This window comes from Hippoglossus stenolepis, chromosome 17 (assembly GCF_022539355.2).
Source record: "Hippoglossus stenolepis isolate QCI-W04-F060 chromosome 17, HSTE1.2, whole genome shotgun sequence".
NCBI classification, from domain to species: Eukaryota; Metazoa; Chordata; class Actinopteri; order Pleuronectiformes; family Pleuronectidae; genus Hippoglossus; species Hippoglossus stenolepis.
In genome coordinates, this window is record NC_061499.1 from 16,430,583 (window position 1) to 16,448,954 (window position 18,372).

Genomic DNA, 18,372 nt, shown 5'->3' on the forward strand with positions numbered 1-18,372 from the left:
AGAGAGGGGAGAAGGGAAGGAATGAAAAGCCAGAGAAGGCAGAGTAGTGTCTTGACATGATAGGAACATATATTTGGTTTATAAACTGGTATAAAGTGCGGATTTATACACATGAACACATTAATGCAGTATTGTGTTCATATTGTGTATAAATCCGCACTTTATACCAGTTTATGAACCAAATATATCTTCCTATCAACCTCTGATACTCCATATAAAAATAGCCATTTTCATCCACAGCTAATATTTAACATCCACCCCCCATCCCCTTAATTAGTTAGGGCTAATTTTCAGGCACTGAGCACAGGAAACGACTGAGGCACAGAAAATATCTTCATTATTAAATGCAGCATGGCAGAGAAAAGCAATGGGACACGTTCTCTTCATTTATTCACGGTTCATGATTTTAAGTTTGGCTATTAGATGATTCAGAGGTGATTAAGGTGAACATTAAGGAAACATTCACTGTGATATTCACCTGTTAATGATTAGTTCATTCAATCATTAATTCCCAAAATGCAATTTAACCACCGCCAGAGGCAACGCTCAAATTCAGTCAAAGGTTGGAAATATATGTGGTTTTTTTCTTATCATTATTTAAGAGTCTGGTCTTTCAGTTAGAGTATTGATTTCACGTACTTACTTTCACTTTTTTTTGTGCAACAAGTCTGCTAAAATTCCCCAACCGATAAGAAATGAGAGCAGACGTTTCAGCACGCACAGAAGCAGCGTGAGCGCAGGGAGAAGAATCGAAGCTGGAGCGCAGTCCAAGCAACAACATATTTGAGGGCAAGCACACTGTTTGAGCACAAGCGGGGGCATTTAGAGTGCGAGTGCCAGGGTTTTGAGTGAAAGCATCGCAAAATCTGAACATGAAATCAACAAGTCCTGCTCTCACCCTGAAAGACCACACTCTTGAATAAAGATAGGAAAAAATAAATGAACTTCCAGTGGACAGGATAAGCAGTACTACAACACATCTGCAGGAATGTTCCCCACTCAATAAGTACATGGCAGGTTGCAACATACTGTGTCTCTTCCCCATATCATCTCCAGTGGATGGATTAAAGGATTTAGAGGCTGCATTGTTGTTGCAGAATTGTAATTCTACAAAGAGGCCTTTGCATATTGACCCCACGATGCTTCATCTTCAAGAGTGTGATGGTTGCTGTTGATGTTTCAGAAAGTCGACTTATTCTTTACCACATGTAACAACACACGTCAGAGTATAGAATAGTCGGTTATCGGAAAAGTAAAGAACCAGAGATGCGAGATTCATCACCCATAACTGTTGTGTAACTGTGTAAGTTGTGGGTCTTGAATTTAGCACAGTGCACAGTAGATGGAGGGATGTTTGAGGGTGATTGTGGTGTGCGTGTGTGCGTGAGTGTGTGGGCTTGAGTGTGGGTGTGTGTGTGTGTGCATGTTATAGAGAGAGCGAATAGCTGCCTGAGGGGGTGTGACTCATAAATGCAGCTCACAGCAGAGAGGGTCATTACATTGTTCACACACCACAGGCTCATTTCCTAAAACACAGCAGCAAATTAAGTAGAGAGAGGGGATGGGGGGGGGAGCGTCGCTAAAAATAGAAACACACACCACCCGCATTTATTTACTTATTCAGCGGGGAAGCAATATGAACACTCGACTGTGAGCATGCAGAGGGAGTATAATAGCCTGAAGAGACGGAGCTTCATTAACCATGTGTTTGATTAATGAACTTAAGTGATCTGTATTCAGCTACTGAATGGGATTTATTGGTGTTTAGTTAGGCATTTGTCAGCATCAAACACACACATGCACACACAAACACACAAACAGACTGTTGCAAATGTCGACAAACATATGGCAGGGGACATATTCAACATGAAGATAGTTGCTGTGATAAATGTTTTCAGTTATTCAACCACCATCTACAGCAAACACAAAATATTCACAGACTTGTGGTAAAAAAAAACATACACAACATGTCATGAATTTGTAATATTTCTACAAATACAATGATAGATAAATAATAAATCATGTATTTCTTCATTTTTAAGTTACAAAAAAAATTAATCTAAGCTTATCTTCACTGTGATGACCACAAGCTATTACTGTGTACTTTTATGAGTAATTTTCCTGCTTGGAAAGAATGGCTAATGTCAGGGCAAAAAATGTCACGTAAATGTCACTTCATAATGCCTCTTTAGACATCTTTAGACATCATCTTACAAACTCCTCATCCCTGACAGAACTGAGGAGTGAAATACTTTGGCAATAAAACCGAATAAGTCTGAATTTCATTTGGGATCTCATCAAGTGTGTGGCTGGACGAGAGAGAGAGAGAGAGAGAGAGAGAGAGAGAGAGAGAGAGAGAGAGAGAGAGAGAGAGAGAGTCAAGAGGGCCACAGCTACGCTGGCAGCTTAACTAGAGGCTTTACATTTCACATTTTGAGTGTTGATCTTTTACAGGGCAGATCTGACAAAATAAGCTTCACTCCGACATCAGCAATTACAAACAAGTGGCCACCAAACGGCAAAAAGAAACATTTTTCATTCAGACTCAATATGGACCATGTGTCTTTCCAGCCAATCAGTCTTAGTACCAGGTCTCAGAGCGATCCATCCAATAACTGGTGAGTCATGTCACTCTGAAGCAAACAACGCAAACCTCATGGTGGCACTAGTCAAAAGGTCAGAGTAGGGGAGGAGGAAGTACTCAAATATTTTTCTTAAGTAAAAGTACAAATAAATAAATGAACAATGTAAAAGTAAAAGTAACACATTAGCTTTCCTACTTGAGTAAAAGTAAGCAAGTACTTGCTTTTAAATATACTTATTAAAAGTAAAAGTACTTTCAGAGTTAAGCCTATTCACTAATTGGCTGCTTTATCCTTGTGGCTAAGTCTTGGCGGGGAACTCCTCTGAATCCATTTTATATGTTTCTAAGATAGTGATGCTGCTGTCGCAGTTTAGCTCTCGTTGAAGGAGGCGGAGTCTAATGTTACGTGCCATCTCTGATTGGATCGGAGACCCAGATCTCGTTGTTGACTTTAAACATTTTTAAAAACAGGGTGAACATGTAAGTGAAATGCACCATGAAAAGTGGAATATAAAGTACAGATATTTGCTGATATAAGATAAGGAGTAAAAGTGAAAAGTACCCAGAAATAAATCCACTTAAGTACAGATACATGAAAAATATAATTAAGTATAGTAACAAATTAAAAGTACTTGGTTACATCCCAACACAGAGTCAGAGCATCATCAGACTTCATCCTTAGTGGATCATGAACGTTTCATGGAAATCCATCTGAGAGTTGTTTGAGTCTGAACTGAACTACTGGAGTGAGAGAGAGACTTTCCACTGCTGGAGGTGGACTGGACTAAACAACTGATTAATTATACCGAGTACACAGAGACACTAATGAGTTAGGTATTAGAACTAAGATTAGAAAGATATAAGATTAAAGAGATTATTCGTGACACTTGGAGTTGTAGTCTTGTATCGGAACATTTGAGTCCAGGCTTAACAGCAGGAATCTGATGACCTTAGACTTCACTCCCGTATTATTTCACATCCCCACCATGAATGTAAAGATGTACCTGCTGGTGCTTCTCAAACTCCAGTTTGATGGGCGACTTGATGCAGTTGCAGGTATCTTGGTAGGTCTGTTTCAGAGCCAGGTCCATCAAATGCTTGTGATAGGCCCCGGCCAGGTTACCACAGGTGAAGATGATCACATTGGCTAAGATCTGCACACACACACACACACACACACACACACACACACACACACACACACACACACACACACACACACACACACACACACACACACACACACACAAGAATACGGCATGATAATGATGTTAGGGAGGTGCAACACATTCCATATATGACTGCACATATAATTTCCCCACTATCTACCTCCTTCCACTTAGACCTGCATTATTACCTCATAAAACAAGGCCAGAGCACACTCTTCAAATGTGCTTTTCCACCAATGTGTCAACCTGGAGCTCTTTAAAATGTGGCCGTGCATATCAATAGGTTGTCCTAGGTGCCGTATCCAAGGGTAATGAGCGTCTTCGAGCATGTTTTATTGTTAATGTGCTTTTTGACTGTGTGTGAGAGAGAGGGAGGGAGGGAAAGATTGAGAAGAGCGAGAGACCATAGTGATTAGAGTGTTATCAGTGTGTTTACTTTGATGGTCGATTAGAAGGAGTCAGTGTGTGTGTGTGTGTGTGTGTGTGTGTGTGTGTGTGTGTGTGTGTGTGTGTGTGTGTGTGTGTGGGTGGGCGTGTGTGTGTGTGTGTGCGTGTGTGTGTGTGTGTCAGCCTCAGACATGCAGGTGATACAAAATCAGGTTTACTTTATGTGTTATCTGGCATGTTTCTGCATTTTCATTGAAATGTATAGATTGTATTGTTAGATTTTTGGTCAGTGGTGTTAAATAATAATAATAATAATAATAATAATAGCAGCTTGAGCATTATGCGGTTTCTGTTTTGTGGGACAGTATCAAGGGGTCCATTCAGATAGAGCCAGTGTTTGAAGAGCTGTTCCCCGAGTACATTAACAGCAGTTCATTTGACTCAGGAGACTTTGCTGAATGTGCTGTGTCACAATGAGACAAGACACGATTCACTGTTTTATAACCCAGACCTTATAAAAATGTTGTACCTCATGATTTTTAATCGTGTAATGAACCACTTTACCGATTTCATTTGGAGACACTAACCTCCGTGCTGCAGCAAACAGTGCAGCAAAGCAATTATTAACAAAGAAAACTCAAAGCAGAGGCGTCTCTGCATCATCCACGGCACAGTGTTTCCTTTTGACTTATACGTTGCTGTGAAAGGATCTGACTCACCTGCCAGACCAGGGGCTCCAGCGCTGGGACGGTTTTGGCCAGACAGATGCTGAGGGTGACAGTGTGTGACAAGCAGGTGATGCCGCTGGCGATAATGGCCCCTCTCATGGAGAAAGGCAGCATGGTGTAAACGACAAACACGATGAACAGGAAGAAAGACACCTGGAAGTAGTAAACAGGAGGACATCTTCAGTCAGAGCACACCACTTGTCCAAAATAAACCAGAATATCTTTGCTAAATGTTAATGAATCTAAGTAAACAGACAGTTATTAATATTTGATGAATTCTTTGACAAGGAATACGCAGGCAAACTTCCAACGCCATCAAGATTCAGTTATTTATCTGATTTAAACACATTTTTCCCTTTTATGACCTGATTTAACATCCCAGGACAACCATATACAGCAGGGCCCAAATATAGACGGAATAAACGCCTGCGACCAGAGATTTATGTTCTGTATCTTCCCTCTTTGTCTGCTGTTTTCTCTAAATACAGAACAGTGAGTTGAGACTGGTGGTGGCTGCCCACTCTTCCACACAAAAAGATCCAAAGATAAACTGTTGATCCTATGATGGATGATAAGATGATTATGAGTGGGCTGCTCACTTAGATTTACAAAATAAAAAAATGTAATCATGGGATAAACAGCAGATACAATAAATCATGCATCCAGTATCTAAACTGCTTATCCTTTGAGGTTCGCAGGGGGAGTTGGAGCCAATCCCAGCTGGCAGTGAGCAAGAGGTGGGCTACACACTGGGAAAACAGGGAAAACCCATCACAGGGAAAACCCAAACCGGGATTCAAACCAGGAACCCTCTTTCTGTGACGCAACAGTGCCTAAGAAAATAAATAAAAGCCTGTGTTGTACTTTACTGTGGAATATATTTAGAAGTAGTTTCCTGCAGGTTTACTATGATCAGTCATTTCTCTTTCCAGGTGCATCACTCTGCCTTCACACACTGTGAACCTGTGTATTTTATGCGTGGTTTCTGAGACGCGTGTTTCCTCCTCCTTGTGTTTATTGATAACTTGTGTCTTAACCTCCCGCTTTGTCCCTGTCCGCTTCCCCTGCTGTCAGTCCACCCCTTCCTGTTATGGTGGCTGCGGTGGCGATCAGCACGAAAGGGTCACGGTTTCGACTGGGACGCTGGATGAACTCTGACCTTCCTGCCTGTCTGTTTACTTCCTCTGTCTATCAGGTTCAGAGAGATTGACTGCAAACAGGAATACACTGAGACTGGCAATTTGTACAAACAAATGTTCTCTGACAACAAACTGACGATCCTGCTGTCACCAAGACCTCGACGTGTCTGGCATGTCGTCAGATACACAGGATTTGAATAACAAGACAAATAAATACATTTTGTGCTGAATTTCTGTCGGGTAAACATCATGCCATATTCTGAAACTGAAAAAAGGCTTTAAAAGGTTGGAACTTTGTGTTTGAAAGCTTGACATCTAAATAAAAAGGTTTTGTATAACTGAAACTAAGTTTTTAAGCCTCGGATAATGTTTTAAAAGGCTGTAAAAAGAACAAATGTCTGCAAATTTGTTTGAACTGGAAAACAAAGTGATGCACTGGGAGAACAGAGACAAACTTGTGTTGGAGTAACAGAGGAAAAGAAGTGGTTTTGAAAGAGGAAAAGTCAAATACAAAATAAGTTTTGCAGTGATTTTTTTAATCAGCCTATCAAAACAATATGTAAGGCTTCAAAACTTAGTTTCAATCACGCGGAACATTTTTTATTTGATTTTAAGCCTTCAACGAGTTTCAATGACTCAAAGCCTTTGTTTTCAGTTTCAGGATATGGTATGATACGTATCCCATATATTTCTCTCTCTTGTTTGGCCAAGAAAAGCTCTTCACATGCTTCTTTATTGTACACATTATTTGCAGTATCTGGCGAAGATATTACTTCTACCACTAACATGTCATGTTTTATCAACCAAAGACATGAGTTGGAACATTGGATATACTGTAAGTGATTGATCGGTTGACCTAGTTCCTTCCAACAGAAGACCTGAGCATAGATAACAGAGGAGGAGAGTTGTTTGTTGAGGCTCAGACTTTGTGTTGCTACGGGAAACAACACAGGGAAGGGCGCTGACGTCGGCGTTTCTTCGATCCTGTATATTTTGCCACAACCCTGAACTCCCGACTCTGAGAGAGGCAGGGGACACACGGCACTTGGAGTGCGTGACGTCTGCTCTGTTTGGATGGCGGTCTGAATTGAGAATGGCAGTCCAATTTCAGGTGCGTCACCTGCTTCTCTCAGCGATGCAGGCAGCCAGACACACTCCATCTCCACAGCACTCCGGCCAGAATCCTAATTCACCCTCAAACACCTCCACGTGGGAGCTGCAGCCATCATCTCACTTTAGCTTCTTCGATTACTCTTTTTCTCCTTTTTTTTTGTGTTCACCACGAAGCGCTTGAATACACTTAATACGCTCTCCGCTCACTTAAGCAGTGATGAGCATCAGCAGCTCGGAAGCGTGTTTGGATTCGAGCACCCGTGTTTGTTTTGCAACAGGGTGGCAACACACCACCACGCTCACACAAAGGACACACAGTGTACTGATTGTTGGGTACCAGGTGTGGCAGCCATGTTCAATCTCTTCTCTGGAGAGAGCCGTGGCCTTCACAGAAATCAAATACAGCCCAGTCCGACGGGAGAATGCTGCTGGATGGTGACAGACACATCTTGGACTGTGTGTGGGCTACATATGTCTGTGTGTGTGTGTGTGTGTGTGTGTGTGTGTGTGTGTGTGTGTGTGTGTGTGTGTGTGTGAGGGGCAAACATGACGGGTTGAAAGTGAATGACGGAGCAGGGCAACGGCTTCTCTCTCTCTCTCTCTCTCTCTCTCTCTCTCTCTCTCTCTCTCTCTCTCCCATTCTGCTCCCCTTAGCCTCGCTCTCTTTTTGGGACTTCACTGCTATTAGCTCTGTGTGCTCTGCCAGACGTGCTGTGTTCTCGGTAATCCCGATCAATCCAACCCACCGAGAGCACCCCGCACATCACACTGTTTTCTTTTCACCAAATCGCTGCCCTCCCACAAATTTCCTTTCTGCCTGTCGGACAGATGGATGGATGGATGGATATAAATAGAGATATAAAGATAGATAGACATGTATACATACAAAGATAAGGAGAGATAGAGAGATACATAGAGATCAAAATATATAAAGAGACAGATAGAGAGATATAAACAAGATAGATAGATAGATAGAGAGATAGAGAGATGGATGGATGGAGATTAAGATATAGATAGAGAGATAGATAGACATAAATAGATATAGAGATAAATAGTGATAAATATAGAGATAGATAGATAGATAGAAAGATACAGAGATACACAGATACACAGATACACAGATACACAGATACAGAGATACAGAGATAGATAGACAGATAGATAGATAGATAGACAGATAGACAGATAGACAGATAGATAGATAGATAGATAGATAGATAGATAGATAGATAGATAGATAGATAGATACGTGGGAGAGTCGTGGGAACAGAACAGAGTGATTAATAATGCAGAATGATTATGCTCTCACAGGTGGCTGATGATAAAAATATCTCCATCCCCAAGGAGGCAGAGAGGGAGTGAAGGGGGAGGAAAGAGGGAAGAGAGGAAATTTGGGCATGGTGGGGTAGAGCGGGGGGGTGGGGAGAGAGGAGGCAGGTGGAGAGAAAAATGGGATTTGATGAATAGGGGGAGACAGGGCGTTAGCATGAGAAAATAGGATTCCTGAGACAGAGAGAGAAGGAGTCTGGCACTGAAAACGAATGTGTCTGTCTGCTGATCTGTTCACCTCCAGCTCTCATCAGGCCTCATTAACACTTGTCACATGTGGAATTAATTCTGCACTCTCACCTGCGCACACGCACGCACACAGACACATACACAGTTGTGTATCTAGGACTACGTACAGTGACTTACACTCCTTTCCTGGGGGGGGTTACAACTTCCCTAACCCTAAAATCACAACATATCTTTACCTTGAAATATAAGGATTATGGGGTGCCAATCAAGTGATCATATCATCTTAAAAAACATTTATGGAGCATTTTGGGACCAGCTGTTTAGTGCCAGTGACAACATCTTGATCGCCCCCCCGGTGGCTGGGTGGAGGATTAAACGGCGTATTTGTGGTAAAAGCAACAGACTCCTCTGCCAAGGAGCTTATGTTCTCATTTCCTGTTTGTTAGTTAGCGGGGTTGCACAAAAACTACTGAACGGTTAACCACGAATGCGGTATGGGTCAAGAGAGAACTTTTTCAGAATTGATGTGAATCAGTATAAAGGGACAGGTCCAGGAATAGGGTTAAGGGTTATGGACAGTCTCCATGTCCAGAGAGCCATACGTTAATTAAGTCTTCTGGGAAAAAAAGAATAACAGGCAGTGTCTGTGTTTTGGGGGTGTAGCCGTGAGAGGGGGTGGGATGTATCAGTTGCATATTTCCCAAGTTGTAACCTGCTCATGCTAGGTTATCTTTTCAGGATTACCAACCCTAGCGTTTAGTTAACAGAACTGCTAACTAGAGAGTAACAGCAACACTAACTGAGGGGGGGTGGAGCTTAGAGGACTGAACTGGCGGCAGACCCACACATGTACAACCAGAACCAGGCACAACCAGGCCCATAGGTACAACTGTGTATTATTTTAGACGCATGCATCCAGATACACAAACATAAAACACACTTATTTATCTACCTGGTCCCACGGACTGAGTATCCCTCCTGAGAACATGAACAGGTAACCCATGGTGACCAGACAGGCCCATATGAGAATAGAGAAGAGGCGGAGCATCCGCTTGAAGACCGACTCGATGCAGACAAGGATGAAGATGGACAGGAAGAGGAAGAGAGCGGCCGGCACCGTGATCAGGAACGTTAAGTGGTCCTCTGTTTTCTGGAGAGAGAGAGAGAGAGAGAGAGAAAGAGAAGGATTGGTTTATACTGTTGAAGGTTTGATGGACTCAAACACATTCTCACTCTGGGAAACACATTTCCAGTTCATATATTCGGCTGTCTACACATATATAGTCATTGTGTGCTCATGTGGTGTCTGAATATTTGGAAAAATTATTTAAACTCATGAATACAACATGTTTTGTCCATGTTTTTTTACACATTCAAAGCACATGAACTCACTGGAACCGGAAGGACGGCTTCAAAACTCAGGAAATGGGACATTCCGAGGAGCACAAGAATGCAAACTTAATAAACACTAATAGTACTGTAGATTAATAGACTACTGACGAGCCTCCACTGCGTACAGAGATATAAAGGCAACTGACAACACCAAAAAGTATAGTGTGAACAATACTAGCAGAGAGTTTAAGTTGATCGTATCAAGGAGCAGAGACATACCTACCAGACACACAATGATTCCTGAAATACTGACACTGCAGATCAGTGAACTCAAAACTTTAAACCCAAAAAATAAGGTCAAATACCAAAAACTTTAGACACAAAGAGATCAGCAGACAGACAGTCTGAACCCACAGAATGTGCTACAGCATCACTTCTGTGCTCGCACTGTCAAAGTCAGCATTTAGCACACACACACACACACACACACACACACACACACACACACACACACACACACACACACACACACACACACACACACAAACACTGTCTTTTTGACTTTGACTAGACTTCCCATCCTCAGAAAGTCCTTCCTTCACTCTAACTATACCATGTTTACACTCCAGAGGATGTACACTGCACTAAACCATCCATCCTAACAGGCTTTAAAACCAGAGTCCTGCTGTATATTCTCATATCTTGGTGCCATTATTTGCCTCATGAAGACATCAAGTGCAAATGATTCCACATAGGCAATAGAACAGGGACCAACTCACCTGCATCTCATCTACCTACATCACCTCTCCAAACCAGTAAACAGTACATAAAGACCAGCTCATCCCCACAGTTGCCAGTTCTCCTAGTTTGAAACCTGCGCTGCTTCACTACCCACAAACCATTCTGAGCTCAGAGCCTCTGTCTGTCCACTTCCATTATTCTTATTCTCAGTTTGAAACAAGTTTGCCTGCCAGCTCAACTTTTAACATATGCAACTATTTTTTTGAGTCTCGTAATTGAAAAGAACACCTAAACACACACACACACACACACACACACACACACACACACACACACACACACACACACACACACAGCACAGCACAGCACAGCACAGCACAGCACACATTCACAAGTCTGATCCTGTCCAACACCCACGAAAACATTTTTAAGTGATTCCGAACTCATGATTGCAGTGACAGGTCCCACAACTGTAAATGTTAAATTAGCATGCCGCTGTACAATTTAGATGTCACTGATCTTACAGTGAAATGAGCATCAGTGTGTGGGCATAGAAATGTGTTTCATTCCCTCAACACGCAATTCACCGAAGCAGCTTTTTTTGGAACGGAATGAAAAGATGCCACAGGCTCAACCTTGAATTTGTGGCCGATTTGACAGTTTATTGACTGGAGCCGCTTGCTTAAAATAGCAGCAGCTATTTGGCCACAGCAAATGTAGGAGGGCAGCATTTTGTTGTGTATTAATGAGGCAGTGTGATGTAGCAGAGGAAGAATGAGTCAGGGTCTGGCGAGGAGATCCCATGGGATCTGGTTGCTGACGCCACAGCAGTGAGTCTGAAGCAATGACTGAATCCCAATGAAGATGTAAGCAAGGTCGCAAACTCAACCCCAGGAGAACCTCAGCGACAGCAAGACCTGTCCTTTGGCATCAAAATGCATTTGGTTCAAACTGTATGTTTACACACAAAGGTGGAGGGGGTTGCTTTCTCTGGTAAGACAAAAAAAGAGGCATCTACAGTTTGCACATTTCAGATTGGAGGCATTCTAATCCAGTTAAAACCCCTTTGATGCCATTTAGAGCCATTTCCCTCGACGTGGCATAAAGGCAGAGGGTTGTGCCTGCCTGACATAATGTACTGCATTGTCACCAAGAACAATTATTTCCTTTTTTAACCCAGTCTGGCTTATCCAGCTATTATACTGGGAGGAAAAGGGGGGAACAGGGAGAAATAGCAGCAGCAGCAACAGCAGCAACAGCAGCACCCGCAGCCAGAAAGAGCAGCAGTGAAACAAATACACCAAATGCACTGTGTCAGACAGCGAGGAGAAGGGGAGAGGTGGCACAGGAGAGTGTGTTTGAAATCATGACAGTGTATGTGCACTTTCCATGTTTTGGTGCCTGTTGAATATTCATCCAGCCTGATGAAGCAGCACTGATGGTAGATTTCCCCAATCTGCTCTCAGCCTGGTCCTGAATATCATCTATAAACACCAGTCCTTTCAGCAGGTGCCCCATTTGAAGTCATTGAACTTTGACTCTGCTAAAACAAATCAAAGGTTTCAGAGCGTCTACTGTAAAGGCCATGAGGAAGTGCAGTGTTGGATCTGGTGCGACTTAGAAACGTGATAGGTTCATTATTAATGAACTTTGAATCAACAGGCGACCAATTCTCTGTAGCAGTGGCAGCTGGGACTCATCAGCATAAGTGACAATGTCGATCACAACAACTGATTTTCCAGTTCGGGGGTTCTGTGTATTCTGAGTTGAGCTTCACTGAAATCTGTAATAAGCAGGTGAACAGCTCTTTGTGCAGCAGCGGTGGAGCAGCTTCGGGTTTCTGTGGACTGAGTCCTGCAGCCGGTCTTTACTTCCCTGCAGGTCACTTGTACAGTTTCAGAAAGACACAGTTTCACTTTTAAGAGAAAATAGAATGAAAAGTTTGATATCAATTCCAATGAATATTCTTCCGACAGTTCTAGATAAGCCTTAAAAAGGAGACTAATGCATGTGTTTATATATAGAACATTTTGTAAAACATTCAGGCTGTGGTAGTGGTAGCTATAGGGTCGTCCGCCAACCAGAAGGACCCCAGATAGCCACCGGCAGCTGTGATGTAAGTGTAAGTGATGTGATAGAGAAAAAACTAAAAAACTAACCTTAACTCAACCCAAATCAAGACCTTTACCAAAATTGAAATTAAACTAAGAAAGGAAATGGAGTTGTGTCCCATCTATGGGAGGTATTAAGCCATTTTGAGTGGAAGCACGAAAATCCTGACCTCTGCTGCTTCGACTTTGACCACTGTTTGTTTAAAGGTTCAGTGTGTGGAATTTAGTGAAATCTAGTGGTGAGGTTGTGTTTTGCAAGTGAACACCCCTCAGCTCACCCTCCCCTTCCAAACATGAAAGAGAACCTGTGGAAGCCTTCAGTTCTCATAAAAACTCAAAAGATGTTTAGTTTGTCCAGTCTGGGCTACTGTAAAAAACATATTAAGTATTTAAATATAATGGCCCATTCTAGGGTAAAGAAAACCACAATTTGTACAATTTAGATGAAACACACCAGGGAAAACATCACTAGGATTATTTTATATTCAATTTATGCCAATAGATCCCATTCACCTAAATCTTACACACTGAACCTTTAATATGAGTGTTCCTCAACCTTATGATGAGTGCAATACTAACACAAAGAGGTTCTTTTCCTGTTACAGTAGCACACTGCCATTGGATGTAACCTGCTGCCCTTAAAAAGATGGATGGATGGGGGATGGATTTTCTATCTTAATAGAATTATTAAAATGAAATGTGCGTGGATGTTTTTGAATATTTCTTTTTTAATTAACTCAGCTCATTTTTATATGTGGTTCTGTATCTGCGTGTAGCACTTTAGATTGTTCTCAGCTCTGACCACACCTCAGTCAGTGACGTCACAGCATCTATTTCACCGCATTCATTCACCTTCCTGCCCCCGTGCAACATGTTGTTCATCCATCAGTACAAAAATACCCGGCTCCCACAGCCCTGCATCCATCAAACTCTCAATGACGTGGGCAATAAATCAATGTTTGCTGACGTTATAAATATATCAACAAATTGTGAAAGTGCAAAGACTGAAAATATGTTGCAAATGATTATAAACCCACCGGAAATATGAAGTGAAATGAACACTTTGGTCAATAAAGGAATGCAATACTGATATAATCAATGCAGTTAATCATGAAAGTAATGGGAGCTGTTTATGGATTTTCAATGTTCCATTACCAGATGTAATATTGATCTCTATTAAAATGTCAAATGGGGTTTTAAGATTCATTTGGTTAATATAGAGCCATGTGATTGCCTGGTCTCTAGATACTCACACACGTTTGGGCATGCAAACACACACACACACACACACAAATGAATGCAACCCTACACACATTCCAATCAATACAAGAAAGAACAAGAAAAGTCATCTACTCTCAAAAAAATTGCAGATAAGCCTTTGAAGGAAATGAGAGACTTCCTCAGATAAACACACACACACAGGATCACAAACATGAACACTCGTGCAAGCATGCACACGTACATACCAACACACCCAAGCACATACACACACATGCAGTACAGTATGGGTGGAGCAGTGTTTGCCTTTAAAAACACCACGTTCCCTCGCTCCAGCCCTGATCTGTTGGGGGAGATAAAAGTGTGCAGTAATTTTGGGAGCATTAGCGCTGCTTTGGTTGGGTTTCTGTCGGCTCACTGATAAAGCCAGAACACTTACAACAACATCCTCCCCTCCCTCGGCTGCCCAGCCCCCTGCTCCAAATCCTCCCTCTATTTATTCCTGGCTTTCTTCTACTTCCAGCAATAAACACAGACGCCTCACTGAACAACCCCTCCACAACGATGGAAGAGTCTGTCTGTTACTTAATAGAAAGAAATTGAAAAAAAAAGTAGGGATTTAGTGAATAATGAGAAATTATTTGGAGAGATTGTGATTTAAACTGTGAAGATTTAAGTGTACAGCTGCAGAGGAAGAGTAAAGGCTGGAGAGTTAAATCGAGCGCCGGGGGGTAATAAGAGCTATTGATTTGTCTTAAACATAAGTAAAGGGATCGATTTAGGAGGAGGTTCTCCTGGGAACGACCCTGCGATGGCGTTCAATTGTACGTAACAGGGCTTCAACGACAGCCTCCAGGTGCTACTTAGAGAGCACATGACGCACACACACACACACACACACACACACACACACACACACACACACACACACACACACAGAAAGTATAACTCTACAGTTCGTCCTGAACAGTGTGGCAAAACAATCGCGCTGAAACAACAACAACCATGGCAATGAGTGGGCTTCCTTTTGTGCAGCTATTTCATAAAAACACAAAAGCGTCCCTTGGGAAACAATAGCTTGTGTTTGTGGTTGAGAGTTTGTGGCCACAACAACACTTTTCACTTGACAAAAGCACCAACACCCACACAGCCGCGAAATCAACTGCGGTCCCGCTCTCGATCCACTCTGCAAACCCAATGTGGCAGTTTAAAGTGCTGCTTCACAAACTCTTGCGTTGTCACATAGAGTCACGTACGTGCACTTTGGCCTCCCTGTCTGATTCAGTCTCGTGCTTGAACCAAAACTCTTTTATTCGGACACTCCACTGCGTTGTTGACAGAAAGTCTTGTATCTGACACTTGTTAATCTTATCGCGTAGCTTGCAGCAAAACAGCAAATCCAATGAAAGCAATACAACAAAAAAAAAACATTTATTTTGACCAAATCTGCACATTTATAAAAAACAAAAATTTGATTCTTTTTTACCAGTAGGGTTCATAATAAAAGGAAATGCATCTGAAATTGCATCTCGCTCCATGGCGGCAATTCTGGTTCGTTCTTGTACCAGAGAGAAGAACCAGTGAAACGGGGAAAAGTAAGATGTCCAAAACAAAGTATTGAAAGTGGCAGTGGATGAGAGATAAATCTAACTGTATGTGCAGTACTATGGGCATTCACGTGGTATGTCACAGCTGATTATTTTTTCTTTGCTCTTCCATTCTATGCAGATATTGAAAAGAGGTGTCAAGGTGTTGTTTTAACACCTGTGGCACATTGTGTTCTTTCCACATTCGGATTTCAAAGCACAGAAACACACCAAGGTCGGAAAAAAACAACCTTCTGTACCGTACCTTCCGAGGAGCACGCGAATGAAGACTATGTTTATGTGTCGTTTCTAAAGATGGCACTCTTTTCTTATACTTTCACCCTCTAAGGAAATAAGCTTATGTGCTCTCTTGCCAACAGGTGGGAGGAGTGACTCGATGTCTCATGGCTGAATATGTATATGTGGAGCTTAGCACAAACACTAGAAACAGAGGGAAACAGATAGCGTGGTTCTGTCCAGAGGTTAAAAAAGAATATGCCTCCCATCCCCTATAAAGCTAAATTAAATCTTCAAAATATTGTATTATTTAAGTGTAAAAACAACCATTTATAGTACTCTGGTCTGATCTAGTACATAAGACCCCTGACTGATGTGTACGTTTTGGCACTTTGGTTTTTGTTTAATATTTGGTATATCGTAAAAAAAGACCGACACTATCCCACTAAGGAACCCTCACTCTGCACAATAGAGTCAATACGTATAATTCCCGACATGTTATAACCACCAAATTCTTCTTTTACCTATTCCATAACTCAAAGGGGATTTCTCTGATGACAAGAGAGTTGAATGTGGGAATGTGACAAACTTCAGCTGTTTGCTAATATTGTGCATATCCAACAAAAATAAGATTTCCTTTCTATAAGCATAGGTATGTAGCATTTACTGTATATTTAGCTGAACTTATACTGAAACTACTTTATCGAATTTGGCAACACTATACACACACACACACACACACACACACACACACACACACACTCACGCACACACTCACACTCTCTCTCTCTCACACACACACACACACACACACACACTCTCTCACAAACACACACACACACACACACACACACACACACACACACACACACACACACACACACACAAACTCACACACTCACACACACACACACACACAAACACCTACACACACAAACTCACACACTCACACTCTCTCACACACACACACACACACACACACACACACACACACACACACACACACACACACCTACACACACAAACACCTACACACACAAACTCACACACTCACACTCTCTCTCACACACACACACACACACACACACACACACTCACCAGTCCAGAGGCGAAGAACACCGCCAGCAGTGCGAGGCAGGTTCCCATGACGATCAGCAGCAGGAAGACGATGAGCGGATGCTGCTGGCTCATTCTGTAGTAGGACTCGTACAGCCAGTCCTGGGGCTTCTCGCCCTCCACGTACACCTCGCCCTGGAACCCCGGGCCCCCGTCCCCGAGGCCCTCGGGCCCCTCGCCGGCCTCGCCTCCATCGCTCTTCTCCAGCAGGTAGCGTCCGCGGGTCCACAGAGCCTCCTGCCACATGGGGAGCTGCCTGTGGAAGGATGACCCCGCTCTCCGGCCGACCAAAGCACGTGCGCGCTGGAGTGACCAGGGTGAGAGATGCTTGCGCTCCTCTTCCTCCTCGCCCTCGGAGGTCCACCTCCTCCTCCTCCTCTTCTTCTTTAAAAAAAAAAAAAAGTTTGGTTGGCTGGATGGATGGACGGCTGAGTGGGGGACAGCCAACTTTTCAGCTCCTCCAGTTTCCCTTACATCCTCCGCTGCTCCTCCCGCTTGGACAGTGTGGAAAACGACCTTTCTCCTTCTCCTCCACCCCCTCTTCCCCCTCCTCCTCCCGGAGAAGGTGGCCGGACGCTGAAGAGAAGAGATGACACTTCAGCTTCTCTTTGCTCTTTGCGTTTTGAGAGAGCAGGCAGCCTCCTCTCACTGCTCAACGCTGTAGCTGCGACAAGGCAACATGTTACTGTGCTGAGGCGCAGATGAGGACTGGGAGAGAGAGGGAGAGAGAGAGGGAGAGAGAGAGAGAGAGAGAGAGAGAGAGAGAGAGAGAGAGAGTGTGTGTGACTATGGGGGAGGAAAAGAGAGCAAGAGGAGAGAGGGTGTGTACCATTGTGTGTGTGCTGGGGCAAGCTTGTGGTTTAAAGTGTGTGTGTTATTAGAACAAGTATAAATGTGTGAATGGTGATGTGTGAGATCAGCTAATGTAGAGAGAACTGGGACATGATTCAGGGATCTGTGTGTGTGTGTGTCTGTGAGTGTGTGTGTGCATGTTTGCAAGGTACAGGAAAAATAGACTTGGAAACTATTGAAACTGAAGACAGTGTGAAGTTGGCAGAAGAGGAGAGAAGAAAAAACGTGTTTGTGCCTGCTTGTGTGTGTGTGTGTGTGTGTGTGTGTATTTTTGTCAGCATGTGTGTGTGTGTGTGTGTGAACAGCACAGCAAAAGTGAGTGAGTGAGACGGGTTGTAACAGCTGTGCTAAACCAAGAAGAGCAGCAGCGCATGGAGGGAAAATAGCATCCAGCAGCCGGGCGACAAGATAAAAAGACGAGTAAGAAAAACACACAGGAGGCGGAAGGACAGGAAGGAAGAGGAAGAAGACACACAGTCAGGAAAAACCTCAGGAGACAGAGAGCGTGTGGGAGGAAGAGAGATCTGTGCTTCAAACAGGG

At 43.0% G+C, this 18,372-nt stretch overlaps 1 protein-coding gene across 2 annotated transcripts in view; it reads right to left on the minus strand.

Moving 5' to 3' along the window:
* The window catches only part of adcy2b (adenylate cyclase 2b (brain)), a 44,122-nt gene extending 26,456 nt beyond the window's left edge, over positions 1-17,666 (minus strand). The window contains exons 1-5 of one of the 2 annotated variants that reach the window (XM_047344337.1): positions 17,454-17,666; positions 16,962-17,363; positions 9,591-9,788; positions 4,860-5,021; positions 3,589-3,738 (exon numbers count right to left, since the gene is read on the minus strand). In XM_047344337.1, coding sequence (XP_047200293.1) covers positions 3,589-3,738; positions 4,860-5,021; positions 9,591-9,788; positions 16,962-17,225 — 774 coding nt within the window. In that variant the 5' untranslated portion in view covers positions 17,226-17,363; positions 17,454-17,666. Of the gene's footprint in view, positions 1-3,588; positions 3,739-4,859; positions 5,022-9,590; positions 9,789-16,961 lie in introns of both variants that reach the window. The other variant, XM_047344339.1, reaches the window with a different exon arrangement.
* Between the last annotated feature and the right edge of the window lie 706 nt (positions 17,667-18,372).